The sequence below is a fragment of the Cebidichthys violaceus genome, unplaced genomic scaffold (assembly GCF_023349555.1).
Source record: "Cebidichthys violaceus isolate CVI_PGR_0920_01 unplaced genomic scaffold, fCebVio1.0.p SCAF_118, whole genome shotgun sequence".
NCBI lineage: Eukaryota > Metazoa > Chordata > Actinopteri > Perciformes > Stichaeidae > Cebidichthys > Cebidichthys violaceus.
The window spans coordinates 175,273-203,223 of record NW_027176283.1 but is presented as its reverse complement, the minus strand read 5'-3'; the positions used below and the strand labels follow the sequence as shown (position 1 = coordinate 203,223).

Genomic DNA, 27,951 nt, shown 5'->3' with positions numbered 1-27,951 from the left:
TAGGCTTCTAACAACTACGACCTTCACATACAATAACGCTTCTACATTTACTATGTGTTTCTAAATTTGTATAATCATTCATTTGTAAAGCAATTAATCAATTTATCTGAATTATTTCAAAAATAATGTACACTGCCATGTCAATTAGAGTCTTATTTTGAAAATATCGCCCAGAAGTCTTTTATTCCATATTGTGGCTGACTTCATACTGCATTTTGTCTCCTTTTGTCTCTCTCGCTCTCTCTCTCTCGGCGTAAACCTCAACAGGGTAATTTGAGCAAACGGGGAGTGGGGGGGGGGGGACGTGGGGGGGAGGGGATGGGAGTGGAATAAAAAGCCTCAGCAGTCAGTCAGAGAGGTGTGGGAACAGGACGGAACAGCGGCAGGAAAGACGCGCACACGTGGAGGAAGAAACTGAGGAAATTTAAAATAACCCGAAGAAGCAGTCGGTTTATGACGTTGAGGAGGGGCACAGCAATGCTCCCGGAGGAGCCAAATAGGTGACTGGAAAGACGCGCTTTGTGTTATCTTCTGCCACTGATTAAGAAAATAAAAGCAGAACCCGGAAAGTGGGCGCACGGGGAGAGAAGGGTCATGGAAAACCTCTGGAGGACGAGGGCGCAGGCGGTGCGATGGAAGTTGCTGAGGAACTCGCTGCTGCTTTGTTTACTCACCGGTGAGTTTCACAATCAGTTCACTATCCCACCTTTCTGAGCAGCCACATGTTTATGATCCATTCTTTATGTTGTATAACTGACGTGGCTCCTCCAGATGTGCTGCTGCTGGAGTGTTGGGGAAGTCAAGACATTTCGATTTTTAAAGTCCAATTTAGCGTTTTCCTCCAAATCAAGCACAGACCAAACATGAAACACTTTTAATCCGAAATAAATCTGCGGTAGTGTTGTGGTGGGGGGAGGACTAGCTGTGTGTGTGTGTGTGTGTGTGTGTGTGTGTGTGTGTGTGTGTGTGTGTGTGTGTGTGTTAGATAAGGGGTGGGGGTGGAAGGACTAGTGCAATTGTCTCCAAGCGTGTGGAGAGACAGGAGCCAGGACCCCCGAGGACCACCCATGCAGAGCCAGAGGTCTGCTGGTGGGACCTCCTGTGGGCATTTACATAGAAACATCGCAGCTTTTCTGCAGGGGTGTGGTGTTGAATCAAAAAGGTGGGTTCAGTTTTAGGCCTCCAATATAAAGGGAACATCCATTGAGACATTTTCTGTCTTTTGCAACAACAACAAACAATGAGAATTTAGATTTGATAGACTTTTCTGCAGTTTGAAGGTGTGCACAGTCAGTATTCTCCACTGCATCCCCACTTCACAGAACACTTTTGTTGTTGTTGTTGTTGTTGTTGAGAAAAGCATCCTCCTGCACTAATTAAAAGGCAGGACTCCACTATGTGAAGTCAGGAAATGTGCATATATGCCTCCAGGCACACATCATTCGAGTGTGAGTGACTGCTGAGGGAAAGCAGATCTTCAGCAAAGGCACACACACACACACACACACACACACACACACACACACACACACACACACACACACACACACACACACACACACACAGAGCTTGTTTTCTTTGCAGGGTCCTTTTATTTTGTAGTGCATGCTCTGGATTGCAAAAGAGTCAGCGGGAAGATGAAAAAGGCGTGTGTGTGTGTCGCGGCAGCAGGTTGAGACGAGTGCACAGAGAGGCCCGGCTGTGTGTATATGCTTTTGAATATGGAGGCTTTTATGGAAGAGCGGGATGGGGTGGTGGTGGTGGTGGTAATGAACCACATTAATCACACACACAAAAGCATGTAACAGATCCTGCAAATGCCGCGTGTGCTCCGAGCAGGAACAAGCATGTTGGATGTTGGATCGCGTATTGCCTCCCTGCAGAAGTGGTAAACGATAGCGCTTGAATCGTCTTAATTCGACCCCCACGCAGACACACTGAGTCCCATATTACTGACCTCCCACTCGAGGAGGAATTCATTCAGTTGCTGGGTCACTGTGGCTCACGAGTCTGTGTCCCATCGTGCACTGAACAGATCTGTCTGCTCAGATATCCAGGCTTATTATTGCTTAGCAGGGGTTGAACTCCAAAAGTGCTGGATCCTACACTTCCCATAATGCAGCTCTGTCTGACATAGGTCAGGATTATTGTCTCAGAGTGCAGTATAGTCCTCTGAATGAGGTATAAACATACCCGTGTGTGTAAACGTTGGACTGCCCCTTTTAAACCTCAGTGAAAGACATTGTTTCAATCTTATTTAATTGATTTGATCTTGCAAAACTCTACTAGAATCATCTCTTTGTCCTTGTTAAGGTTGCAACTAATTACAAATTATATATATATATTTTTTAATGTTTCTCCCAACAAACGAGCGGAGGAAAACCAGAACTGTGCCGCTTTTTGCATTGCTATTTCCACCATCAAATCCCCCCAAAAAGGAGAACAAAATGCCGCTCGGTCATAATTAATGTGCTCATTTCTTCGGGCCGTGTCATCGACTCGTCAGTCACTTCGCGGCCTGCAGAGTTTGGTTCAGCCGGTCGGCCATGCGGACTGATTTGCTGCCCCAGTCAGCCTGCAAATGGAGAAAATAAATCAAGCATGTCAACCGTTACCTGAGTGAAATGTTGCACGCCTGTCACATGGCAACGGGGGTTTGTTGCCACGTTATTTAAAGTCTCCCACGCGGCGTTTGTGTTTGGGCTCCTGACCCGACGGGGGTGGAAGCTTTTATTGGAACAAAACCCCATGTGTTCGTAACCTTGATCGTTTTCTATTCTTATTTCCCCCAGACGCTCCACGTCTATTGATGGCTTCTTTTTTTAAAAGCGACAAGTGTTTTTCCCAGTTCTCTGAGTGCATAATAAATGGCCTGTCCTTGCGCTTTTAAAACCGGCCTTTGAAGGTATAAATACAGGCTGAGGTTGTGCGCTTTTGAGGTGAGTTCATAAAAAGGTGTCATTATAGTTAATTTGTCATCTAGGGAAAGGATGAAAAGACGAGAGCTTCTTTTTATTATAAGTGGACTTCTGAACAACATGAACTATATCAGTGCCACGGTTATTTTTCTTGTAACCGTGTTCATCTGCTCACTGAAGAGCATGATGAAGAGCATGATGAAGAGCATGATGAAGAGCATGATGTCTTTCTTTAACATTCATCTTTCGGCCTTTATCTGTGCAAATTATTTCCCTCTCAGTTTTCTTTTAATTGTATTATTCTACCAGCATTCGGGGAAATGCCGGTGATTTCCAGTTCCACAGAATTCGACACCGTGCATTAGCGGCTTCTAAAAGAGTGTGTGCATGTGTGTGTGTGTGTGTGTGTGTGTGTGTGTGTGTGTGTGTGTGTGTGTGTGTGTGTGTTGCAGGCAGCAGTGAAGCCCAGTGTGAAGGCTGCATGGAGTACTGCTGCAATGGATCGCCGCCTTTCTGCTGCTCCTACTACGCCTACGTGGGGGACGTCCTCTCGTGAGTCAACGCACACACACACACCCACACACACACACACACACACACACACACACACGCGCGCCTAAAGGTTTGGTGCAGTTCTGGCTCGAGGGAGACATAAAGACTCACACACCAGCTGTTTTTAAACATGCTGGAAGACCCTTCAGAGGATGGGTGTTTTATCTACTTGCCAATTCACAGACTCCTCTGCAGTAAACACACACACACACACACACACACACACACGTTTGAGTCCTCTCAACCTGGCTCACAGTTGGTTTTTTTTGTGTGTGTCTGTGTGTGTGTGTGTGTGTCTGTGTGTGTGTGTGTGTGTGTGTTCCAGGGGCACGGCCATCTCCGGCATCGTGTTCGGCGTGGTGTTTCTGATGGGGGCGATGGCGGCCCTGATCCTGTGCGTGTGCATGTGCATGAAGGAAGGACGGGGCGCGCGGGTCGGAGTGTTCAGCAACTCCTACATCAACACCGTGAGCCAGGGCTACCCAGGTCGGTCTGCAGGGGTCACACACACACACACACACACACACACAGATCTGGATGAGCCACAACGATGTATTCCAAATGTATATAGATTTTTTTTTTACGTGGGATCACTACACAGATACTGGCTCCATCCTGATGATTAACCGGATTAATCCATTTGGCTTTGTGACACCTCATCTCCCGCCCTCAGGCGACCAGATATGAAAAGCAAACAGCAGAATAGGTGTGTCACGGGATCCACCTCGGCCTCGAGCACAATCCCTGTTGAGCAACACAAAGAGAGCTGATTCTTTTCAGAATAAAAAAAAAAAAAAAAGGCTTCACACGGCTCCGTTACAGCATACGCCCCAAATTTCCCATCAGCATCCATCTTGCCCCCCCCCACACACGCTTTCCACCGCTTCACCCTGTTCCCACTTTGTACTTCATAGGTACATCACAGTCTGTACCCTGTGTCACTCCTCCAGCTCCAGGAATATACTGTTGTTGTTGTTGTTGTTGTTGTTTTCTTTTGGCCGCTCATCATTTATTCATCACGTTTCGGTCTCCCCTGTGTATCGCCTTCATGCTACGCTGGACCGGCGCTCTTCGCTCCGCCCTGCAGCTCTGATCATGTTTCATAATAAACACTGCGCCCAAACGCACAAAGCCATGCCATATGCATGCATGCATGCAGCTACAGTGATATGAATTATTTGTCCTGATAAAGCATGTGCGGCGCTACGGTAATCTATATTAGTATATGTGATTAATGCTTCATTGCATAGTTTTATTTATGTAATGGTGCCTTTTTAAAGGTATAGAATATGAATCTAGGTGCTGTTGTCTCATCCTGAGCTTCCTCCTTTAAGATGTTGGACTGGGTTATTAATAATAGTGTCATGAATGTGAGGTTTTGCTGATGCAACCCTTTGGTTCGGAGTCGATCTCGACTAACTTCATTCATCTTTTCTTTCATCTCTGCTGCTCTGATGTTTCAGTGAATAATGCAAGTTCCCCCGGTGAGACTGATGCATTGTGTTCAAGCACAGGACTTTTTGGCTGCCATATTTTTGATCTTTTAATAATCAAAGTCTCTTCTACCAGAGGGTGCAGTTTCTCGGTTTAACCACAAGAGGGTGCAACAGTCCCATCAAACTCCTCATAAAATGGGGGCCGGGTTTCCTCCCTCGCCTTTTTGTAATTATGGAGGAACTAAATGCTTTCTACCTGCTGAACTTTATTCACTTCTCTTTCTCGACATCAGGTCCTCCACCTCCATACACCTACGACGACGAGATGTACCCTCCATCGCTGCACCCCCCGCCCTACACCCCAACTCAGCCTCGGCCGGCCAACTGCTCGCCGCCTCCTCCGTACCCCGGCTGCACCCGCAAGTGAACCCCCGCAGCACGGATCACCTCTGCTCCACAGCTCTCACGGCTGTGCATCTCTGGCCTCTAACGGGTGGGGGTCAGGGGGTCGGGGGGGGGGTTAAAGACAATTTCAGGGTGGCCCAGTGCAATATTGTTCAGCAAGGCAGAAAATCCCGGCTACATGCCTGCAAGGTGTGTAAATGTCCTGCTGGAGTCTGGACCAAATGGTGGGGAAATGAATAATAAGTTCCACACTGTTGGTCAGGACTGCCCCACATTCTGAGAGACTTAATTGTCAGAGGCCCCGCTAGCCTGCAGCTGGTACTGATAACCAATATTCTTATCCGTCCCCGGCTGTGCACATCAAAGGCCACTTTGACGGAGGTTGAAGACCACTTTTGTCAGCACGGGAGGGGAACCTCACGCCGCCGGAGGACAAAAGCCTTTCCAGGACACAGTGTGGACTCAGCTTTTGTGGACTTGATTTATGTCTGAGGTGGAAGTTAATGATTAAAGCTGTTTCAAAGCTTTCAGGTGTGGACCTGTCATGTGTGGACATGGACATAATGCCTTTGAACACTTTAAAAGGGACTGGGTTGTTACAGTCTCGTGTTTTTGTTAATTGCCTTACTTGAAAAAACTGAAGATGGGCGGTCACTTTTAAAAATTACTAATTCTTTTTTTTTTTTTTTGCCTTTGCCAGATTCTTCAATTGTGAAGCAATCATTTATTTTTAATTTCAGTTGTAGGCTAATTAAGGTTTGTAATTAAAAGTGAACTGACCTCACTGTGCTACGACTGTTACATGACTGTGAATGATGGAAAGGATTTAGCTGTAATGTCTGGGTCATCATTGTATGCGGTCCTTTCATTTTCCAATGGCTTTGTTGTAAATAAAAGATGTGATTAAAATGTGTGTGTGTATTTTATTTTTTAAGTAATGACGTCTACGGTCTCCATTTCTTCATATGAACGATCAATAATGAGCGCGCATGTGTGCACGTGCGTTGGTCATGAGGTGTGTGTGTGTGTGTGCATAAAAACTGGAATGTATGCGTGCGAGGTTTATGTAGTCTACATGAGCGTGAGTCTGATAACAGTCCCAGAGCGGACATAAGAGATAAAAAAAATGCGCGCGCGTGCGACAGAAAGATAACCCGTGTGAAGGATAGACGGTGTATGCGCATATACTGTGTGCGCGCACGCGTGTGTGTGTGTGTGTGTGTGTTAATCCCACTCCGCCGTGGTCAGGTGATCCGTTGCTGAGCAGCTGTGCAGCCTCGGTGTCGCTCACAATCACACAACGGGAGTCACCGGCGCCGAACGCACACGCTTCTCACCCGACGCTTAACGTTTTGACACCGTCCGGAGAAACGCTGCCTTTAGGAGCGTCGTGACAGCGAACCGACATGGGGGACCGAGTAGCTTTACTGCTGCTGGCTGTGGCGGCTTCGGCTCTGGCTGCAGAGGTGAGAGAAAATCCGTTCTTTTTTGTGTGCGAGATGTGGCGAAGTATTTCCACCATATTGTGTCTGTCAGCTGCGTCGAGCTGGATGGAGTTAGCCGCAGCTAGACCGGAAGCTAGGCGGTCCTACCTCCAGAGCTAAAGCTTAGGGCGAGGAGGGGATTATCACATTCAATAACTGAATGATGGAAGGATCTACTGTCATTCTACAACACACACTTGCTCAACGATATGCAGCTAATTCATTCTACATTAAATCAGAAAATAAAGGCACAGCCGTAGACAGTAACAAACCAGTCCATATTATTACTGCAATTCAGACACTAGCCAGGATCAGTGTAATACAATACATAGTGTTTACTCGGCTACTTTTAGTTTACACAGTTGATGTGGCCTATTATATTAATAAAGAAGACCAGTTTGTTTTATTTTGAAGGTTGTAACCGGAAGTGTTGTGTTAAAGCATGGCGAGCTTGACATAATTGTGGATTCTTGGGTATTTCTAAACCGCTCACTGTGTTTTACAACACCAAAAACAACATTTAGATATGTTGTTAGTATTTGTCTCGGTTTTTATTTGTGATCAACACCTCTAGAAGTACGAGATGAGGACAAAGGAACGCGTATTTATTTGAAATATCCTCTCCCTGTTCCGATGCTCCGTACAGGCGAAGGCTCCCTTTAAGCCTGTTGTAACTGATTTATAGAGGCTGTGTAACAATGACGAGAACAGTCCGACACATTTGATCCACAGCTGGACCCTCAATGTCTCATTCTCCTTTGTTTGATTGACGCAAGTAGCTTTTTCCTCCGATTTAAAAAAACCCAAAAACGTTACAAACAAGTAATCAGTGTTTGTAAACAAATTATGAACCCAAGTAGCACTGCGCAAACGAGTCTAAGCGCTGTCGTCATAAAACGATTATTTACTAGTCATCGGGGCTCATTTAATGTCATTTAAAGTCATTACAGGGAATACGGGAGAAGCGTATTGTCTCGTTTTCCGTATCCCGAGGGCTAATTTTAAGGGAGTGGGCGTGTTTTGGGAATAAAAAAATAAGTCAATAAGACGTCTCGTTGCTTCACAATGAAGACTTGACGCCACATTCTGTTTTTTTTTTAAACAAATATACCCGTGAAGATGAACAGCATCCTCAAAAAAAAAACAACCAAACAAAACATTATGAACGCGCTCCGTCATATTTCAGCCAGATGGGAGAGAGAATAGAGAAGTAAGATGGCGGCGGTGCACTGCAGCATTTAGCGAGGGTCAGGAAGCTGGGAAGCCACCAGGAGCTTTTGATTCTCATTGTTTGCCTTTTATAAGCTTCTTTTTCTAACCCATCACGTGGTTTTCTGTGATAACAGTCGTTATTATACCCGAGATTTTCTTTATTAATGTCTATACAGCGGACCTAGTTTCACAAAATCACTGCTCATCCTTTTTTCTTTTTTTCTTTTTTTTATTCAAGCGTCTCTGCCAAGAACCAGGCTTTGTGCATATGCAGTGCAAACATAGCTATTTTTTAACACGCCACTGACTTGATATTGTAGTGATATGACACTGAAATAAAATAAATACATACTAGTTTATCAAATTCAGGCGTTTTCGGCACACACATGTTTGTAGAAATGTCATGTGATTGCCAGTCTAGTCATGTTCTTGATGCTGTAACAGTTCCCCCCCCCCTCTTTATTTAAGAACTTTATTTCTGGAAAACACCATTTGAAACATGGGGATGTCCCCAACTGAGGTTTGTTTCTCTCTCCTTCTCCTCATCTGTGAGATGAATGACACATTCCTGTAACCACATTGTTTCAGATGGGAGCAGCAGCTCTACGCTGTCCGTGGGATCTCCAGGCGCTTACACAATTACAGCGTGTGCACACGACCAATGACTCGCAGTAGATCGATAGTGCCAAACAATGGCTGTTATTCTCCATTCGGGCCTTTTTTTTTTTTTCCTGCTCATTTCACCTCCGGGATGAATCAGGTGTAATGTGGCGGCAGGCGTCTGGCTCTTAATCAGTGGACTCTTGAGTGAATAGTTTTGGGCTGCTCATCAAGCAGAGCTGTGGCTTTGCTCGTAATCCGCCCCTTTGCTTGCTTGAGGAGTATTTGCTTTACAAATTTCAAAGGGCAGAAGTGATGAAATGAGATGGAACAAGTCGTTTCATATTTCAGTAAAGGACATAAGCGAGATGAAATCAGACTTGATAATGAGACGGTTTGTTTTTGACATCTTGTCGGGGCTTGTTTATAGCCTCTATGGCCACATCAAACACACACACACACACACACACAGCTCGCAGGAAGCTGCTTCCCCCCCCCCCCGACGGGCCGGCGGTGTGGAGCGTGGGAGTTGGATGCCAGCCTTTGTGTATTTGTGAATCCTTGGGAAATGGCTCTTGGATGGGTGCAGGCAGTCTGTTTGTGTGCACACTGCAGTCTTTCAGCCCCGGGCCCGGACCAGCCCGCTCCCCTTATTAGCGGGTTTTAATGCCATTATGCCTGTTGGCCGCCGCCAGTGTTTCTCTCTGGCACCTTCTCCCGCTGCTCACGCTGCAGTTTCAATTCTTTTGAAGGAAGAACTCCACCTGACGCTGATATATATCTCCTCTCGCTTTCCAGATTCTTATTCGGCTTTTTTTGTCGCACACACGCCACGGGCTTCTACTTCGGTTTGTAATTTACATTTTGCAGAGAACGAGTTTCAACTTTGTGCTGAACTCAGAGCGTCCAGCGCATTCGTAGGTTAAGTTTTGTGGTCGTTTTTATTCCTGAGAAATGTGTCATGGATGTGCTGAAATCAGGCCAACTGAGGCTAATGTTTGAATAATTCAGTTTCTCAATATCTGGATCTTTTCTTTCTTTCTGACCTGCTAACAGAGAAGCCTTTGCTCTGATTCTGACAGACTGACGCCTCAAGTGTGGCTCCTTTTGGACATATATGTGATTCCATCTCCAGACCTGAAACAATCAATTCATTGATTTGTCGCTGGACAGGCAATCAACGGCAGCATGCGGATAATAGATTCATGATTTAGGGTATTTTTCTTCATGAATACCCTTGGGTTCTGGACTGCTGAGCAATTTAAACGCGTCCATTTTGCTCTCAGAACTCCACGAACTACTGATAAATCTTTTAAACGAGACAAACAAATCAACCATGGAAAAAATAATCAGTAGCTGCAGAAAAACCGGCAGCGGTCCGACCGGTCTCTGTGGTTACATCAGTGTGTCGTTCTCCATGTGCCTGTCTCTCCTCATCTCAGTAAACAGTGGGCATTGTCACGTGGCAGGACTGGATGTCCTCTTATTTAATGAGACATGAAAGGAGTTTTGTCCCCAGCGCTCCCTGCTTTTTGTTCTGTCTGTCTTTTTCTCTTTAAAAAAAAAAAAAAAAAACAACCCAAAAAACAGTCCTTCATGCCCAACCAGTGGCGCAAATAGATGCCTGTAAAAATCCCTTGTTCAAACAGAACACATTGTCCATCTTGGTTGTGTCAACAACAGCAATGACACCGCAGCGCTCCCAATTAATGCCCCCCCCCCTCCCTCCTCTGTCTGTCCTGGAGAAAAGAATTCCTGACCTTTTGATACTGTTGTTTCGGTCGTCACGGTCCCTGAAAACCAGGATGCTCGTTGTTGTTTTTTTTTTATTGGAGCAGCTACGTTTCCCTCGTGAACACCGAAGATGCGGTTCAACTGTGCTTCCTCCTCCGTGTTACCCTTTTTCTCCTGGTCTCTCTTTTTTTTTTTTCTGGCATCATCCTCACACTCCCGAGTTTGTGCGTCCATAACGTGTTTTCCCACTGAAAAGGTAGCCCCCATTTCAAAGCATGATAGGAATCTGGCGGCGCTGCTTTCAGTGGTAACAGGCCGCTGCGTAGCTCAAAGGCCCGCTTTGTGCGGTGCAACCCGGCCCCTGAATGAGATACTGTGGATGAATGCCGGGAGGTGAGATTAGATCCAACAAGTATCGGATGGCATAAGAAGCTTCTTCGGAGAACTTTCTGATTCTCGGCGAGGGCCCGGGAGGAGATGTCGCTTCAGTATCGCACTCTTCTTCATCTCGCTCACGGGCTCATAATCGCCTCTTCTGGGTCAAACGCGTCACAACCGTCGGGGGAACGCACCGTCCTCCCTCCCACTTCTCATATTAGAGTCATTCTCCGTTCATCACCATCGGACCGCTATTTTCCATCTGTAAACATCTGCCGTGCTCTTCCTTTCACCGCTGCTGAGTAAGCAGCTGTTGGTACGGAATCTGAATAACAAGCCGAGGAACGAGTCGCTCCGACCTGCGCAATTACTCAAGCAGCAGCAGCAGCAGCTCGCCTCATCAGCGAGGAAGCTACACACACACACACACACACACACACACACACACACACTTCATACACACATGGCCTCCATCTGAAGCATGTTCCTGCCATTTGTTGTTGAGGCGCCAATGTTTTTATCGTCACATCTCCATCACAAGTGCCATGAGTCAAGGCTGCGTTTGCGTGCGACTGACCTTCCCCTGAGATACGACCTGTAGGCTGTAATAATCTGACCAAGGCCAACACATAACACGCTTTAATCTCGGGTTCGCCCACAGGGACGCAGCATTATCAGCGTGTGATGGATGAGTCCGTGTATATGTATGTGTAGGTGTGTTTTTAGATCGTGACCAGCGCATTGGTGCTGCAGCCAGATTATATTGATATGTCGCGTGTTTGACTCGTTCCCGCCCGCCGCTCGGAGGCGTCTGACTCCATTTGTGAGGCTCGTGTCCTCTCTGTTGGATCCCAGACTGGAGGTGTAATGAACCAAGGAAACGCCAGCTCACCTCTAAGCTTTTACTTCTAAAATGAAGTGGCTTCGCAAACTCAGTCAGTCTGGAGATAACTGCAGTGGCATACTGCACATTTTGTACCTCCTTCCCAAAAAAAAAAAAAAAAAAGCAACAAAGTGGGTTAGAAATAGAATCTCTGTGGTTCAATCTGCAATGTCTGGCCAGGACTTTCAAATTCAACTACATCCCTTCTATAGCAAAATGTCACAATTTAAAATAATATCAGTGCCCACAGAAATTATATTTAAGTGTCATAAATCTGTTATTTTCCTGCTTGTAGTTCTTAGGAATTTAATAAATATCTTGAGTTGAATTTGTAAAGCTCATTTCAAAGAGCATGTGCTTCTGTTGTAAGTCTTCACCAGCCACTGCCAACTCCAGACGTGGGCCAGATGCTGTTGATGTTCCCGACCTAACGGTCAGAAATGGAAATGAAAAACTTAAAATAGCCATCAAACACAAGTAGGGGTATCAGAAGTATGTCCCTTGGTGGTTTTGGAATTACGTATTTGCATGTTTTGTTTTGTGTCTATGAGCAGAATTGGACAATCACTTGATTAAAAAGGTTTTGTTTAATCTCAGCAGTTTAATATGACAAATCCAAATGTGAGCTTTTCCGCCAAAACCAATTCAAACCATTTCTTCCACCATATAAATATTTCCTGGAATCACAGTGGAGCTAGACTCTCCACGGTCTTGTTTTCCATCGTTCCAACATTTCAACGCGCTTATTTCTTTCCATGAAACGGATGAAACCGCTTTTCCCCGCCGCATCTCTGATTCCTGCAGAGGTTTGCCGACTCATTATTTTTAGGAATCTTCTTGAGAAAGTTTCTTGTAGAAATGTTTCACCACCCCCGTCGACACACAAAAACACCCACGGGGGTCCTCGTTTTTTCGAAGGGTTATATTCCTCCACTTACAGAAATGATCTCACCCCCTCGTCCTCTCACCTGTCTCTTCCCCGTGTCTCCACTCACCGTCCTGGCTGTTCAGCGCTTCCATAGATAGCGCTGGAGCCTTCCCCCAGGTGCCGGGTACTTGCACTATAATTAGGCCGCTGTGTGTTATTCCCGTAGTTCTTCTCACCCATTCCTCCCTCGCTCCCTCCTTTTTACCATTTTCCACCAGAGCGGTTTTTCACTCTCGCCTTTTTTTTCCCTTTCTTTCTTCCTGAAACGCTGTGTCATCCATACAGTGTGTTACTGATGTGCCCTCGGCTTGAGAGTCACAGTTCAGAGGGTTTATGAAACTATTACCTCTTTGAGTCGGGCGACACGCCATCAATTGTAGATGACAAGTCCTCCTGGAGTCCAAGTGTGAAATTGGAACACTTGTTTGAAATGCCAAGCTGTGTGTGTGCTTGTGTGTGTGTGTGTGTGTGTGTGTGTGTGTGTGCGTGCGAACAAGAAGAGAGGGGTGAGATGGAGGTTTGCGTCAGAAAATGGACGGGCCTTATTGACTGTGCCCTGCTATTTCTGGATCGGTTTCCTGTTTGGCCTCCGTGAAAGAGGCGGACTTCCTGTGTTGTTACAGTCGGCAGCAGTCTTGCAGAACTAGCTGTGTGAGGGCGTGCGGTAGGAAGCCATTGTTTAGAAAATCCCTCATGTTGTAATCGACAGTGTGCTCTGTAAGAAAACCCCCCAAGTCACTTAGATTTGGGATTTGTGAAATAGAATTTCCCCTCTTGTTAAGCTGGTATTAATCATAATGTCCTTGTTTTAGCATTTAGTCATTTGATTTAGAATTAAACTGACTGTGTTTCCTGTCTACCTGCCGGCCCTCCCCGGGGGAGGTGCTCGTAAACGATGATGACAATTCCAGATATACACTCCCATCAGCACCCTAGGGCCCCGATTCACAGTGACTCCTAGTAGCAACACGGATGAGCTCATATTCAGCCGTAAATAATTTGTATGCAGCTGTAAACACGCCATTAGGCTTCTGGTATCAGCCTTTTTTGAAATGGAATTCTGCAGTGTTTTCTGAGGACAGAAATTGTTGCCTATAGCCTGAACACATTAGGAAAAGTTAGTTAAGTTGTGCGATGCTGTTGCTACAGATGTTGAATCTTTTTGACGACAATGAGTGTTGGGTATGCATCCAACCACGGGGCCGACATGCATGTATGACGTATGATGCTGCGTCATGCTGATGATGCGAACGCGATACAAAAAGGATGCAGTCAATGTACAGCAACGCCGAGGTCTTAATGGTTTAAAAAACCCCAAAAAAAAACAGCCGTTATGAAGCTATTTTTGTCAACAGCTTTGTGCAGCTTCTGATCCCGGTAGCCACAGTTCATAGTGTGATCACTGCGGGTATCATCAGTGTGTGCGTGAGAGTGTGAGTGTGTGTGTGTGTGTGTGTGTGTGTGAGTGTGTGAGTGCAGGCAATCGCTGCTCCATCTGTGTATATTGGCAGCTCACTGCCGGGTGACTCCCAGTTTTGAATACCATTGAGGTCAGAGGTAGTTTAGCAGGTTGTTACTGAACGAGCCGGCCATTACGCTTTTCAGGACACAGACGCACCTGCATGCACGCAGGTTACACACACACACACACACACACACACACACACACACACACACACACAAAAGCACCAACCCTGCTGATGAAATTCCTCCTCCCAGGTGACTTGGATAATGGTGTTGCCTCGGGTTGCCACAGCGATAACGAGGGGGGGGGGTTATAACGGGCAGTTCCCCGGGACTAAGAGCGAGCTCTGTATCCATGGTGATTATTACTAAGGAAACCAAGAGTCCCTCCATCACGTCGAGAGAAATTAAAGAGGCATAGAGTGGAACTATTTTTCTTACACACTTCTAATCAGATTTTAAGGAGATTTGCTTCAAGATAAAAGCGCTTAATCCCATCGAATATGAATGAAGATGATGCTTCAGACTAATTTCCTCACGAACTCAATGAGAACGTTTCGAGACGGAGACGAGCTCCGAGTAAGAAAAACACAAGACACGGACAGATTGTCCAAATGTGAGGGGGGGGGGGGGAGGGGAAGAAATCACTTCATTGATTCGTCGTTTGACTTGAAGGATTCGTTTCATTGTGCCAGTTTGACCTTTTAAGCCCAACAAGTGAGGAGATCGATATTTTTCCCAAACTGACGATGGATCTGAATCTAAAACAGTCAATCCATCCCACATCCAGATGTTTGTTTCCTTGTTTCTTTCACATATTCAGAGCTCCTGTTTTGCCCCCGCGTGTATTTATTTATTTGATGAAGGCGTTCCATCTGATATTACCTCTGCTCTGTAATTGCACTTTTGTCCGGCAAGGCGTGTGAGAGGTGGGGCGGGGGAAGGAGGGTCTGGCTGCTCTGTAATCAGTGAAACACACTTCCCACTAAATCAGGCGCAGATCACTTTACACACACACACACACACACACACACACACACACACACACACACACACACACACACACACACACACACACACACACACACACCAGAGTGGGATAGCGTTGCAGTCTCACTTTAAGTCCAGTCAAAGACGATCTGAAGGTTTTAAGTAACAGCAGGGCCTACTTGCCAAGGTGATTACAGAGTGTGTGTGTTTGTGTGTGTGTGTGTGTGTGTGTGTCTGGACACTGTGCGCAAGAGCGCCGGGCACGTCTGTCACCTCGCCAGTCTTATCTAATTCCGCCGTCACACATCCTCCCAAGCTACGCAAACAAATTCCCACTGCGATGCGTCTTGTAAACAACCCACAGACAGCCGGGGTTCGGTGCTCGATTCCACCGCGATTGATTGATTAATGACCCAAAGCCAGGCAATAGAAGTTTGTTGTGTCACATAACGCGTTATCCCGCTCGTAAATGTTTAAGGGGCTGCCAGCGATAACACAATAAAGGCCTTATTTGCATTGTGTTACTGCCACTCGCAGGCTTCTCTTCTGAGCCACATATAAAACCGTGTCACCAGTTGACGTTATCTTGTAGCTCAGTGTGTCCCGGCCCGGACAATAGAGCCTTGTCTTGTTAGCTGCTAGCGTGGACTTAGCCAAAGATGTGTGTCAAAGACGTGTGCCAGAAAAAAAGAGAGCGATTTGTGTGTGTGTGTGTGTGTGTGTGTGTGTGTGTGTGTGTGTGTGTGTGTGTGTATAGGGCTCCTGCGACACATCTCGCTCTCTGGGGGAGTCCCCCCGTGGGATGAGAGATGATCTAAGACCACCCCCCACCCCCATCCCCTTCCCTCCAACTCCCCATGGCAGGCCTGGACCACTCAGATAAGACTACACAATTAATAGCACCGCAGGACCAGCGCCCGTGGGGGGACACTTCAAAGATTGTGTGTGTGTGTGTGTGTGTGTGTGTGTGTGTGTGTGTGTGGAATGGATATATTTGCAGTTTGTAAGCGTTTGATGCAATATTTCTCTTTCTGACAACCCCCCATTTACATTTAATGGGTCATAAACATCTTCCCTGCCTTTTTTTTTTTTTTTTTTTTTCTTTTTCCTGCTCTTTAGTGCCGCCGATCACATCTGTGAGGGGCGTCAGCCGTAAGCGGGCTCATTCGCACATATCAGCACATTTTACAGTCCCTCTACGAAATGACTTTGGGATGGGAATGGTTGTGCGATTTACATAAAGGGAGAAGAAGAGTTATTGTGTCTTACGAACTCCTACACAGGGGGAGTGCAGCGCAGTTGCATTGATCGATGAGAACGTTCTCGCCTTTGAGAGGCGAGGGGCAGAAATTCAGACTATAAAGGTTTTTTTTTCTGGCTGAATAGTTTGAGTTTGTAGAATTTGTGTTTTCCCAAAAGTCAAAATAGTCAAAGGGGAGACGAGCTGAAGCGTTTCAGTCGTGATACATTGTACTGTCTCTAAAGTCATTTCTGAAATCTGGGATCTTAGAGGCTTATATACGAAGCAACAAACAACCAATAGGGACGTTTTTTACATTCAATGCTTCTATTGAGGTTTTCCAACGAAGCTTTAAATGTCTGTCGTCATGTTTTATGACGTCCTCACCCTTCTTTAATCGTTATTAGTTATATAAATGTAGTTTATGGTGCGGTTAGATCGCTACTAGACCGCCTCGTTAACACAGCAAGCTGGACAGCAAACACCTTTTGTCTGCTGTGAAAACTTTTTATGGATCGAAGAAGTATATTTTGTAACATGTCGTGAATTTTGGAATTGATAACATCTATCTTTTTTTTCAATAAATTCAGATTTTTGAAGAGACTGAAAGTTCAGCATTTTAGCTCAAATCATTTCCTGCCAGTCAAGAAATCGTTTCACCTCCGATCCAAACCACTTTATCAACCCTTAAATTGAGTGCACCTGTAAATTACAAAAGATCTCATGATAAAGCGGAGTAATCCTTTTAAAGGCAGAACCCATGACACGGAGGCAAAGATCACGTTGCGTGTGTCTCAGGTTTGCCTGGATGTGATCTGGGTCATAGTTTTCCAACTGTGGAAATGGGTCGCCTGTCTGAGATGGGAACTGTGATTTGAATCAGGGTGTTACCAAATCACAACACACACACACACACACACACACACACACACACACACACACACACACACACACACACACACACACACACACACACGGTGGACGGTTCACGTGGGCCTCAGCCGTGAGCTCACGGCAAAACCTCATTGGAGTAGCGAACCACTCCATCAAATTGCAGTAGCAAATAATCTGACTTTAATCGCTTTAGTACTACAAACTTGGATGTTATTGCATTACAGTACATTATTAGATTGTCGGTTTGTCTGTTTTGTGTTTTTTTTTTTTTTAGTGTCTGTTTTCCTTTTATGAGCCTCCCTCAGGGGGGAAACTAATTCCATTTCAACCCCAAATTATTATGAGGACATTGAACGCTTTGTGTAGTTTAAAAGCCATCATGGCATGCCGAGCTTTAACAACTTGGACACGGACTATTTGCAACTTAATTTTGTGGTCCCATATGGGTCAGCAGGCCCGGTAGCTTAAGTCTGTATTTTCCTTCCGTGACTGACTGGATTTTGCCCCGTTTTTTTGCAAGTAGCGCACCAAAACACAGGCATGAATCTCACCCTCCTTCAATTTTTTTCCAATTTGTTAGGGCTTTGCCAGCTTTTCTCGACTGCAACTCTTTGCTCTCATTTTTTTGTCAACCCGCGTGTTTCATAAACTAGTGTGATTAATAAGAGCAGGCAAGAAGCTGGGGAACGTTTTTGATGGATCAGGGTTTTATTTGCATCCCTTGTAATTTGTGTTGGGGGAGAAGTAGCACGCCAAGCAATATGTGACGGGGGGGGGGTTCTGCTGACGTTAATTGACTCGGGTCAATCTGATGGAGCATCAGCCTCCCCTCCCCTTGGCTTACTCCCTGTCGTTCCGGTGATGGCTATCATGCCAGATTGAGACCAAAGGGGGATATTTCTCCTGACCAGGCTGCCGTCCTAATCCTCAGTGCCCAGATTACTGCTCCTTCCCCTCCCTGCAGGATGAATGAACGCTGGTAGACTGGCAGTAATGTGAACCAGAGCTGTGCTAAGATGAAGGCAGAGAGAGAAGGAGAAGAGGGAAGCCTGGTGTCTCCTTTTACAATATACATTTGTCTACCGCTCTGCCATTTGTCAGTCTGGCTTTTCTTTGAGTCCATCTGTTGCTTGCTCTAGCTTCCCAGCATCGAAGGGGAAAAAAGCCATTTCCTCTCACCGTTCTTATCTTTTCTCCCGTCGTGATTATTTCTGCACACGGTATAATCAGTGGCGTTGCTGCCACTGAGAATCTTTTGGGAAATGTTGACGAAGCCGGCACTGAGCTTAACTGACCGGAGACGCACTTGTTCTTTTCTACTGCAAAATACCTCTTTCTGACACCAGAATTACCAATCTTTTCCAATTTAAAGCCTTCCGGTGATTTTCCATCAGCCTCCCTCTCTGTCCCTGGCCCTCCCTAACATCCTTTCGGTTTCACAGAGCGCTTGACCTTCTGCTCGAGCCCGAAGGCTTATTGTCCAATTCATCTGTTCTCCAATCTCTCCCCGTCTCTCCCCGTCTCTTGCCATTGTGGTTATTGTTCTTCCTCTCACTTTCTCCTCCCGCTCCTGCCTCCGCCATCATCCTGGGACTCTGATTTATAGGCTTGCACCCCACCCCCCACCCATTCCCCCCCTCCTCCTCCATCAGAGGAAGACAGAGCGGTGGAGAGATAGCGGTGGAGAGGCTGAGACGCAGCAAGGAGAAGAAGGAGCGATTGGCAAGGATATGATTTTCCAGCCAAAAGAGGGTGACACAAAGAATTTGAATGTCAGCGAGCAGTTGGCTCCGATTTAACTACCTGTGCCTCGAGCCGAGAGGAAGTTGGTTTATCTCTTTCAATAAGCGACAGAGAGAGGCCAGAGGGTGAGCGGATAAGGTCAAAATGAAACCGGGCACCGGGAAAGTGAATTAATTAAAAGATAGCACGCGCGCACACAACTTTAAAAAAAAAAAAAAAAAAAGATTATTTGAAAACTTTCCGCTCCCACTTCGCCCTTGGGTTTAACTGTTAATGAGCTGGACGGGGTCGGATGTGCTCCCCCGTTGGGCGCTCCTCACTCACAGATGGTAGTGTGGGAATCGAGCGGCAAAACCTCTAAATAACCCGACGAGGTGCAGATGGCCCGGTGTCAACACTGATTGCCACCGGTGTTAAGTTGCCATGTGTCGGAGCTGAGGAGGGATTTAGCGATGTCCCTGCTACCGCAGCATGTTGACCTCTGAACTTTGCAGGCGCATGTATGACCCGTGGACGTGTGAGCTGATCTGTGATCTTTTCATCCTCATTTGACTGCAGCAAATGGCTGAACCTCCAAGTAGTACACTGTTTTTGTCGGCTTCATCACACTTACGTGAGCGTTTTTTATAGTATGTTATTGAGGGATCATATGCGCCATATCAGCTGTTTAGAATACATGACAACTCTTACTGTTTACTGGTAGTGGATGAATAGCAATATCTCATGAGAACGTGACAAAATGTCAACCATTGACGAACGTCACTAAATCATCTTTCTCTTTGCTTGTCAATATTAATGGCATTATTTTGTGGCAACGTTCTTAAAAGTAGAAGATTCCCTGTTTGTGAATATAATTGATATTTTGCAGCTGTCGCAACCCACGCCAGCCCTTTCAGTTTAATTTATGGAGGCTGTACAAAATATTAAGTGCACTCTAAAATGTATAATAGCCGGAGAACGCTGTCTGGTCTTCTTCTGCCCAGTGTGTAAATTCTGTCAATATCTTTAAATTCAATATAATGAAAGCTGGTAGAGTTTATCTTTCCCCCGATACACCAGTTACATGCCTGCTAAATCGATCCAAACACTTGAGTTTTCAACTTCAAATTGAGCTACATCGATGTGCCCCCCCCCCCCCCCCCCCCCCCCTCGAGCTGTTCTCATATTGGAAGAGGACTTTATGCCCCCGGCTGTTTGGAGAGAATCAAGTCTGGAGGAAAAAATATGCTATCCGTCTCACAAAACAACATTTGTTTGCCTGCCAGGGCCTTCAAAACCATTAACAAGATTAGGGAGCACACAATGGCGACAGTCCCTCTCCTCCCTCCCTCTCTCTACTTCTCTTTTCGCCCCCCTCCTGTATTCCCTCCCATTTTGTTCTAGCTCATTTGCCAGTACAATGCAGACATTCAGTGGTTTGTCTGCACCTCCTCTCCTAAGGGAGCACAAAACCTCCTTATGCAGGCAGACAGCAATGGCACACAAACTCACAAACACACACGCAGATGCACAAACCAACACGTAAATTAACACAAAAATTAATACATTCATGCCAAAGGCGGGCTTTTCTCTGTCGCACACATGTTTGCTCACACGCCCTCCCCTTGCCTGCAGGCAGCTTGCTCTCTGTGTTGTTGCACTGACAAAGAGAAACAAACCCAAAATGAATCAACAGAGGGTTATATAAACACTGAACTGTCTACGAAAAAGCCTGCATGGGCACTGAGATGTACACTCTTCCCATAAATGGCATTGCACAGGGAGGTTGAGTGGGTGTGTGTGTGTGTGTGTGTGTGTGTGTGCGTGGACATCATAAACAACAGAGGGTGTATTCGATTGCTCCCGGCTTGTTGTTTGAGGCAATTTATTCCTCCACAGCTATTGATTTTTGATGTCCATCCCTTTTTTTTTTTTTTTTGCTCTATTCTCCCAACATCTTTCAGTGAGATCTTTTGCACACTTGACAACACCCAATGGCAAACATGAACCGAGGCCTTGGACGTGATGCTAGCACTGTTAGGAGTTTTATTATAGGAGCACAGCAATGAAACCCACAGTGTGACTCGAATCGGGAGAGGAGGAGAATTTGTTCCTATACTCCTCTCGCCAACACCTCTTCTTCTCTCTCTCTCTCTCTCTCTCTCTCTCTCTCTCTCTCTCTCTCTCTCTCTCTCTCTCTCTCTCTCTCTCTTCTCTCTCGTCTTAAACCAGCTTACCTCATCTCACTTTTCATCGAACACGCTAATCTCCTCTCCTCTCCTTTCCCCTCTATCTGAGTAATGAAATTTAATTGCATCCGTCTTGCATTTTTCAGCGCAAGTGCTCCAGAAGACATGAGTGGTACGTCTCATTAAATCTCTCCCCTCGCCTGTCTCTCCCCCACCCCTAGGTGCCTACAGATGTTTCTATGGGCCTGTTGGCAGAGCCCCAGGTGGCCATGTTTTGCGGCAAACTCAACATGCACATCAACGTGCAGAGCGGCAAGTGGGAGCCGGACCCCTCGGGCACCAAGAGCTGCATCGGCACCAAGGAGGGCATCCTGCAGTACTGCCAGGAGGTAAAGTGTTGGGAGCGGTCTAACTTGTTTATTTCCCCCGTGGAATTAATTAAGTCTGATATTACAGGAGCATATTAATCCACCCTTTAAAGCTGATCTGAATCTTTAATGCATGTATTATAGTAATAAGCCTAAAGGAGTGTAGAAAAGGTGAATGTCAGATAGTATTGAACAAACAATAATAGTGTGGTAAATATAGGTATATGATATAAAAATAGGTAAAATTCCAGTGTTTTTTAGGTTGCAGCAGAGGTTAGAGAAGTCATTTCCTCCCAGACCGCTTGAAATCATTTTTAGTGCGTGACATCCCTTGGAAACGGCTCTCATTTGGCCACGTATGCGGTGATATATGAAATACTTAAACTGTAATTACCCAGTGTTTGCTTTGTTTTGAGAGTGCACCAAGCCTAGATGATAAACTTTTACAGACATGATTTACATTTTAGCAATTAAGCTGAGTCTCTCTGCAAATGACAATGATTGAGCGGGTAGCAGTGCAACGATCTAAATTTTCTTTTTTTTTAGCAGATTTACAATTTCATTTTTCGGGCGAGTGAGAACAATTTTCAAAACAGAGGTGGTGCCCCAACAATGCGTGAGTTTCTGTCGTCTTTACAATCCGAATCAACTAACCCAAAGCACAAACTGCTGAGGATATTAGAGCGGAGGAATTTGTTGTTGCTGGTTTGAGAGACTACAAGAGCACATTGTTGCTGGTTTGAGAGACTACAAGAGCACAGAAGTCCATCACGAGTGGGTAGCAGGAACTGAAAGCAGATTTGTTTTTATTCACCAAAATCCCCAATTTGGCAGGATGACATGATGCCGAAACTCGGCTCAGTAAACAAGCTGCTTAAGTCCATGTGACTTTACTTTAAAAGCTCTGGATGGCTTTTAATTAGGCAGCGTGAAGCTAACCAAACCAAACGTAACACATGCAACACAGTGAGCCTCTGTGTTGTTGGTTGACTGAAAATAAAACTCCAACCACACGACCACATTTCTTTGGGGAATATTCCAGCAGTGTACTCTAGACTATCACTGCATGAATAAACGGTGTAAGAGGGGGAAAAAAAAAGAAAAAAGGGGAGTTGACTGATAAGCAGAAGTGATGCATAATGAGATTTCTCCAAAAAGCATGCAAGATAAGTCCTCCATTGTTACCGGCGATAACAAATCCAGTGATAACAAACAAATGCTCACCGAATCAGCCTTAGGTCCCGGGTTCAAATAGTTTCAACACTTTCAACTTCAAATAGCAAAAAGAGAAATAGAGATATGGAGAACCTCCAGACTTTTTCTGCCCAAAGCCGAATAGAAGAGTCAAAAATGCAAATGTGAGTGTCACGAAACCATGAATGGAATTTTATGCTATGGAATTATTATGATTTTCCTCTGCATTCGGAGAGGCACGAGAGGAAACGTAGGCGGGGGTGTCACGATAAAGACGGAGGGGTGATGTGTTTGGAGAGGGATGACACGTCGACTGTGCAGAGGCAGATGTCATGCATGGGCTGAGAGGAACGTGGAGGTAAACACTGCCGAGTCTGCCAAGCAGAGACCGGGAAAGCTGCAATGCAACAATACAAAAAAAAAAACAAAACATATTCCTAAAGTAAGGGAGCAGAATATGTTACGTAAAACAAAGTAAATTCGTAGAAATTGGCCAAAATATTTGCAACTGCAAGTGCGTGTAGGAGGCAGACGAATCTATAGCTTCGTCTCGTTTGCGATGAATATAATGCCGTGTGCGTAGGTGTACCCAGAGCTCCAGATTACCAATGTGGTGGAGGCCAACCAGCCAATCAGCATCCAGAACTGGTGCAAGAAGGGACGCAAGCATTGTCGCAGTCACATCCACATCGTGGTGCCCTACCGCTGCCTGGGTGAGTCCCACATACGTGTTCACTGATTCACAGTTTTCAGTGCTCCTGGTTACTACAAGACAAGAGTTACCATAGCATAGCATAGCATAGCATTTGGTTGAAATGTGTCTTCAGTCAATCAAAAGGGCCGCGGCTGAAGCTGCCCATTGTGTATGAATTATAAATATGGATGTTGTTGTTGTTTTGTTTTTTTTGCTGCAGTGGGAGAGTTTGTGAGCGACGCCCTGCTCGTTCCTGACAAGTGCAAGTTCCTGCACCAGGAGCGCATGGACCAGTGTGAGAGCCACCTGCACTGGCACACCGTGGCCAAGGAGGTGAGCACACGCCGAGACCAACGCTGCTGCGACGACGAGCAGGAACAGTTACTGATCTATTCTTCTGCCTGTGTGTGTGTCTTTCTCGTCCTGTGTCTGCGCAGTCCTGCGGAGACCGCACCATGAATCTCCACGACTATGGGATGCTTTTGCCGTGCGGCATCGACCGTTTCCGGGGAGTGGAGTTTGTGTGCTGTCCCGCTGAGGCGGAGCGCGACGCCGACAGCGCCGAGCAGGACGCTGATGATTCCGACGTCTGGTGGGGTGGAGCGGAGACTGATTACTCTGACAACAGGTACACACACAATCACATACACAGATAAATGAGGCAGCAGCGGAGTAATACGTCAGCTCAGATGAGATACTGCCACTTTCATTTGCCATGAGGATATATTTCTCTCCTTGGAAGCAAACAGCAGGTTGGTTGTAATTTGAAATCTTTTTCCTTCCCTCCTTCACATTCATCCTCTTTGCCTTCCTTATTTCCTCGTCCCTCTCTCTCTGTCACCTCTCCTCCCCTCATTTGCTCTTGTTTTCTCCATATGTCCCCTTACTCCTTTTCCCTCCCTCCCCCCTCTCCCCTTTTCTCTCCATCCCTGCTTCCCTCCCAGTATGGTGCGGGAGCCAGAGCCAGCGGAGCAGCAAGAGGAAGCCAGACCATCTGTGGTAGAGGAGGACGAGGAAGAGGAGGAGGAGGAGGTGGTTGAGGAAAATGACGAGGAAGAGGAGGAGGAAGAGGACGTGCTGGACAACGACCAGGATGGAGACGGAGAGGAGGATGAGGAGGTGATGGAGGAAGAGGAGGAGGAGGGAGACGACGACGATATCGTCGACACGCTCGGCGACAGCGATGACGCCGACGAGCCCACCACCAATGTTGCCATGACAACCACCACCACTACCACCACCACCGAGTCTGTGGAAGAGGTTGTCAGGGGTGAGGAGCATTTCTTACGCGTGTCTAGTTTTGGTTCTCATCTTCTGTTATAAATAGACCTCATTTTATGTTTTCATAATCAGGGTATCTGGAGGTCTTCTTTTAAAGGGACAGTTCACCCCAAATCTAATATTTTTCCTCTTACCTGTAGTGCTATTTATCTATGTAGATAGTTTTTTGTTGGGAGTTGCATACGTCCTACTGCGCAGTGATACGGTTGGCGGGTGTAGTTCAATAGAAAGAAACTAGTTCCTACGTGAAATGTCTCTCAACGAGGTCTGTGGATTATCTTGAATAACTGGGTCATGAAAAAATGAAATTTTTTGGTGATTTAAACACCACAAGCCGAATACCATGTAGTCCCGTTATAGTAGTCCAAAACGATTCAACCAAAACAATCTAGAAGGATGAATAGCACTAGAGGTAAGAGGAAAAATATTAGATTTGGGGGGAACTGTCCCTTTAATCAGATGTCAGGTTTCTTTTCATTTAGATTAGTGTGGAACAAGCTTAGTAGTACAACATACAAAACGTGCTTCTCTCTCAATTTTTCATGCTTTGCTAAACACAATTGAACTTCATGTTCCTCACCAATTAATTTCCCAGCTGTCATTTTTCTTATTGTGCTCATCTATCATTCCAGAGCTTTCATTAGCTACGTTCCATTAGAGTCAGAACGGGCCGTTCCGGCTTTTGTTTCTTTATTTTTAGTGTTAAATTTGTAAATCCGAACCTGGCTTTCTTCACATGCCGCTGTATGTGACATGAAGCATTTTATTTTGTCCTTGGAGAATTTTTCACACAACTCGACAAAACGATGAGGCTGAACACGGTGAGCTGAAGAGACTTTTGTGGCCGTGCACTGCTTTGTGAGTGATGACGAAGTGTGTGTGTGTGTGTGTGTGTGTGTGTGTGTGTGTGTGTGTCCTCCAAGATGTGTGCTGGGCCAATGCAGAGACCGGTCCGTGCCGGGCCATGCTGTCCCGCTGGTACTTTGACCACGAGGAGGGCCGCTGTGCTCAGTTTATCTACGGCGGCTGCGGAGGCAACAGGAATAACTTTGACTCAGAGGAGTACTGCCTGTCTGTCTGCAGCAGCGTCAGTAAGTCCCGCCCGACAGCGGCAAACCTCGCCCAGCAGCCGGTTTGTCTCTCACCCTCGCATTTACTCGCCGTCTTTCCAAGCTGTCCACTTGCCGCCAGGTGCTCCGACGTTCCTTGCTCGGTGTGCTTCTCTTCTAGACGCTCCCTACCTGTCAGCTCCCTTTCCTGGCTAACCTTTTCCCCGCCGCCTCTCTCCGTTTCTGTCACAAATAAGTGTTTGCACTAAAAACAGACTAATCCCCCCGTGGATCTTTAAAGTCGGCAACCTGATCGTCTGTACGCTGCCTGTTCTCTTCACTGACGCACTCAGCTCAGTTTGTTGCTGGTTTCCTTCTATTTGTGAGGCCTTTACATTTTTGCAGTACATTTCAGTTTGGACCACTGGACCGAGTTTTGTTTCGAGAGCTGGAGAAACTAAAGCGATGAAAAGACATCCTGTATTACGACATTGGCTTCTCTGAATCCTCTGTGACGAGGTTTGATGTTTCAGAATAAGTTGAATTTATTGGTTTCCATTAGAATTAAGTCGTGAAACGTGGCACCAAAAGCTATACGCTCCAACCACAGCGCTCGGATACAGAGGATTCATTTTCATGGACAGTTTGCTTTAAAGGCTTAATGACACTCTAGAAGTTTCTAGCCATGGGTACAGCATTGTTGTCCTATAGTGCATCCGCTGTCTTTTCTATGATTACAGTCATTTCATGGGCATAAACTGATGTATTTCTTTAACGTGGATATCAGTTTTAAAACCATCCACGCAGGAATTATTTAGCAATAATCCGCACCTTGCTGCACCTTGTCCTTTACATCCCTGACGTGTTGCAGGCGTGCTTACATTATTCCACATCACTGAGGAAATATAGGTTCTGGTTAATTAATTACATTCGCTTCAATCAGATGTCAAATTACCCTGCTGCAATTTAGAAAATGCAAAACGTTCGCTAGGTAGCGGTAAAGAAATACTCATCAATGCATCATTACACTCCTGCATTCCTGCCTTCTGCATACAGTGTGATGATTGATTATCGGTGGCGACGCTGAAAATGAGGATGATTGCTTGATGGTTTTCACACCGTGTTGCTATATTTGGCCTTTACGTATTTCTTAAAGACGAAGGCTTTCAAAGGAAAAGTATTTCTCGCCACGTGCTGATGAACCAGACGTGATCATTCAGTCACAAAGGGAAGTGATTGGATCTCAAACAGTTGCTCAGTCTTGGATTGCCAACCTATTTTTCTTCTGGCTTTTTTTTTTCATTACTGTGTGTGTGTGTGTGTGTGTGTGTGTGTTGCGCGCGCAGAGGGGAGTTTTGTGTTATAGTTGGGGAGCGGAAGGCGGTTTAAGTATTTGGCTCTGATGCTGATTTTAGTGTTGTGTAAGGTTCAGTGACCTTGCTTGATATATGCATGAGTGTGTGTGTGTGTGTGTGTGTGTGTGTGTGTGTGTGTGTGCGCGTGCATCTCAGACAGGAAGTGCCACAATCTGCCCTGCAGCAAAATGGAGTCATGCTATCTCCATCTCCCTGTATTGTGATCTAATTTTATCCACGGTGTGTGTTTAGGTGTGATAGTGTGTGTGCATGCGTGCTTAGGTTTGGGATTTCTGCTCTGCTGAGTATAGTGGAGGTGAGAAAGTGCCGCAGTGTCTTGTTTCCTCCACGACAAAACACACAAACACTTTTGCCTGTGTGGTCAATTAACGGTCATTCACGGTCTCAGTGCAACTGGTATTTTAGCAAATTTGTAAATGCAACGCATATGATAATGATAGTAATAACACAGGTAAGTCTTCATGTGCAGAGGTGAAAGGGTTTGTTCGCCCATTTATTAAAAAAAAAGAACATTATCACCTACCTCCAATCAATTTTCATTTCTTTTCACCAAAGAAATAGTCCCAATAAAAAAACAGCTCACAGTGTGTTTGGGGGATTATCCAGAGTAACAAGGACACAAGTGGTATTTAATTAAACAAATTCTGAAAGTAGATAGATAGGCAGAGACAGACATCTCTACACCCCCATAAATAACCAAACTATCTGCATGATACCACTAGAGGTAAGTGAGAAATCTTAATTGGGGAGAAGTGATCCTTTCAATGATGTTGAGGAATGGAGGCGAACAAAGCGCTCGGCTTAGGTCAAAGTGAATAACATCTCTCCGTTGTTGTTGTGTCTCGTGCAGTCATGCGCTCTCATCAGACATAACCGATTTCACATGACGTGCGACCTTCACGCATGCAAACTCACACACACACACACACACACACACACTCAGAATCACACACGTACCAC

At 45.8% G+C, this 27,951-nt stretch overlaps 3 protein-coding genes across 5 annotated transcripts in view; 2 read left to right on the top strand and 1 right to left on the bottom strand.

The window, feature by feature from the left end:
* Nucleotides 1-27,951, bottom strand: part of LOC137868563 (zona pellucida sperm-binding protein 3-like) — a 251,084-nt gene that overhangs the window by 177,278 nt on the left and 45,855 nt on the right.
* cyyr1 (cysteine/tyrosine-rich 1) lies at nt 334-5,384 on the top strand. 2 transcript variants are annotated; one of them, XM_068705425.1, is made up of 4 exons: nt 334-676; nt 3,375-3,470; nt 3,796-3,956; nt 5,200-5,384. In XM_068705425.1, exons 1-4 carry the CDS (start codon nt 633-635, stop codon nt 5,331-5,333), a joined length of 435 nt encoding a protein of 144 aa, XP_068561526.1. In that variant the 5' UTR covers nt 334-632; the 3' UTR covers nt 5,334-5,384. The 2 variants fall into 2 exon arrangements, with proteins under 2 accessions (XP_068561526.1, XP_068561525.1); XM_068705424.1 differs by having other exon boundaries at nt 3,371-3,470.
* Nucleotides 6,426-27,951, top strand: part of appa (amyloid beta (A4) precursor protein a) — a 30,777-nt gene continuing 9,251 nt past the window's right edge. Inside the window, exons 1-7 of one of the 2 annotated variants that reach the window (XM_068705429.1) lie at nt 6,426-6,777; nt 21,251-21,418; nt 23,175-23,304; nt 23,506-23,618; nt 23,723-23,913; nt 24,230-24,555; nt 25,490-25,657. In XM_068705429.1, coding sequence (XP_068561530.1) covers nt 6,718-6,777; nt 21,251-21,418; nt 23,175-23,304; nt 23,506-23,618; nt 23,723-23,913; nt 24,230-24,555; nt 25,490-25,657 — 1,156 coding nt within the window. In that variant the 5' untranslated portion in view covers nt 6,426-6,717. The remainder of the gene's footprint in view (nt 6,778-21,250; nt 21,419-23,174; nt 23,305-23,505; nt 23,619-23,722; nt 23,914-24,229; nt 24,556-25,489; nt 25,658-27,951) is intronic. The other variant, XM_068705430.1, reaches the window with a different exon arrangement.

Bases quoted from the DNA above. Each gene is read 5' to 3' on its own strand.
- cyyr1 (XM_068705424.1), top strand. From the start codon at position 595: ATGGAAAACCTCTGGAGGACGAGGGCGCAGGCGGTGCGATGGAAGTTG. The intron at 677-3,370 runs GTGAGTTTCACA...TGTGTGTTGCAG, and splicing joins GCTGCTTTGTTTACTCACCG to GCAGCAGTGAAGCCCAGTGT. The intron at 3,471-3,795 runs GTGAGTCAACGC...TGTGTGTTCCAG, and splicing joins TACGTGGGGGACGTCCTCTC to GGGCACGGCCATCTCCGGCA.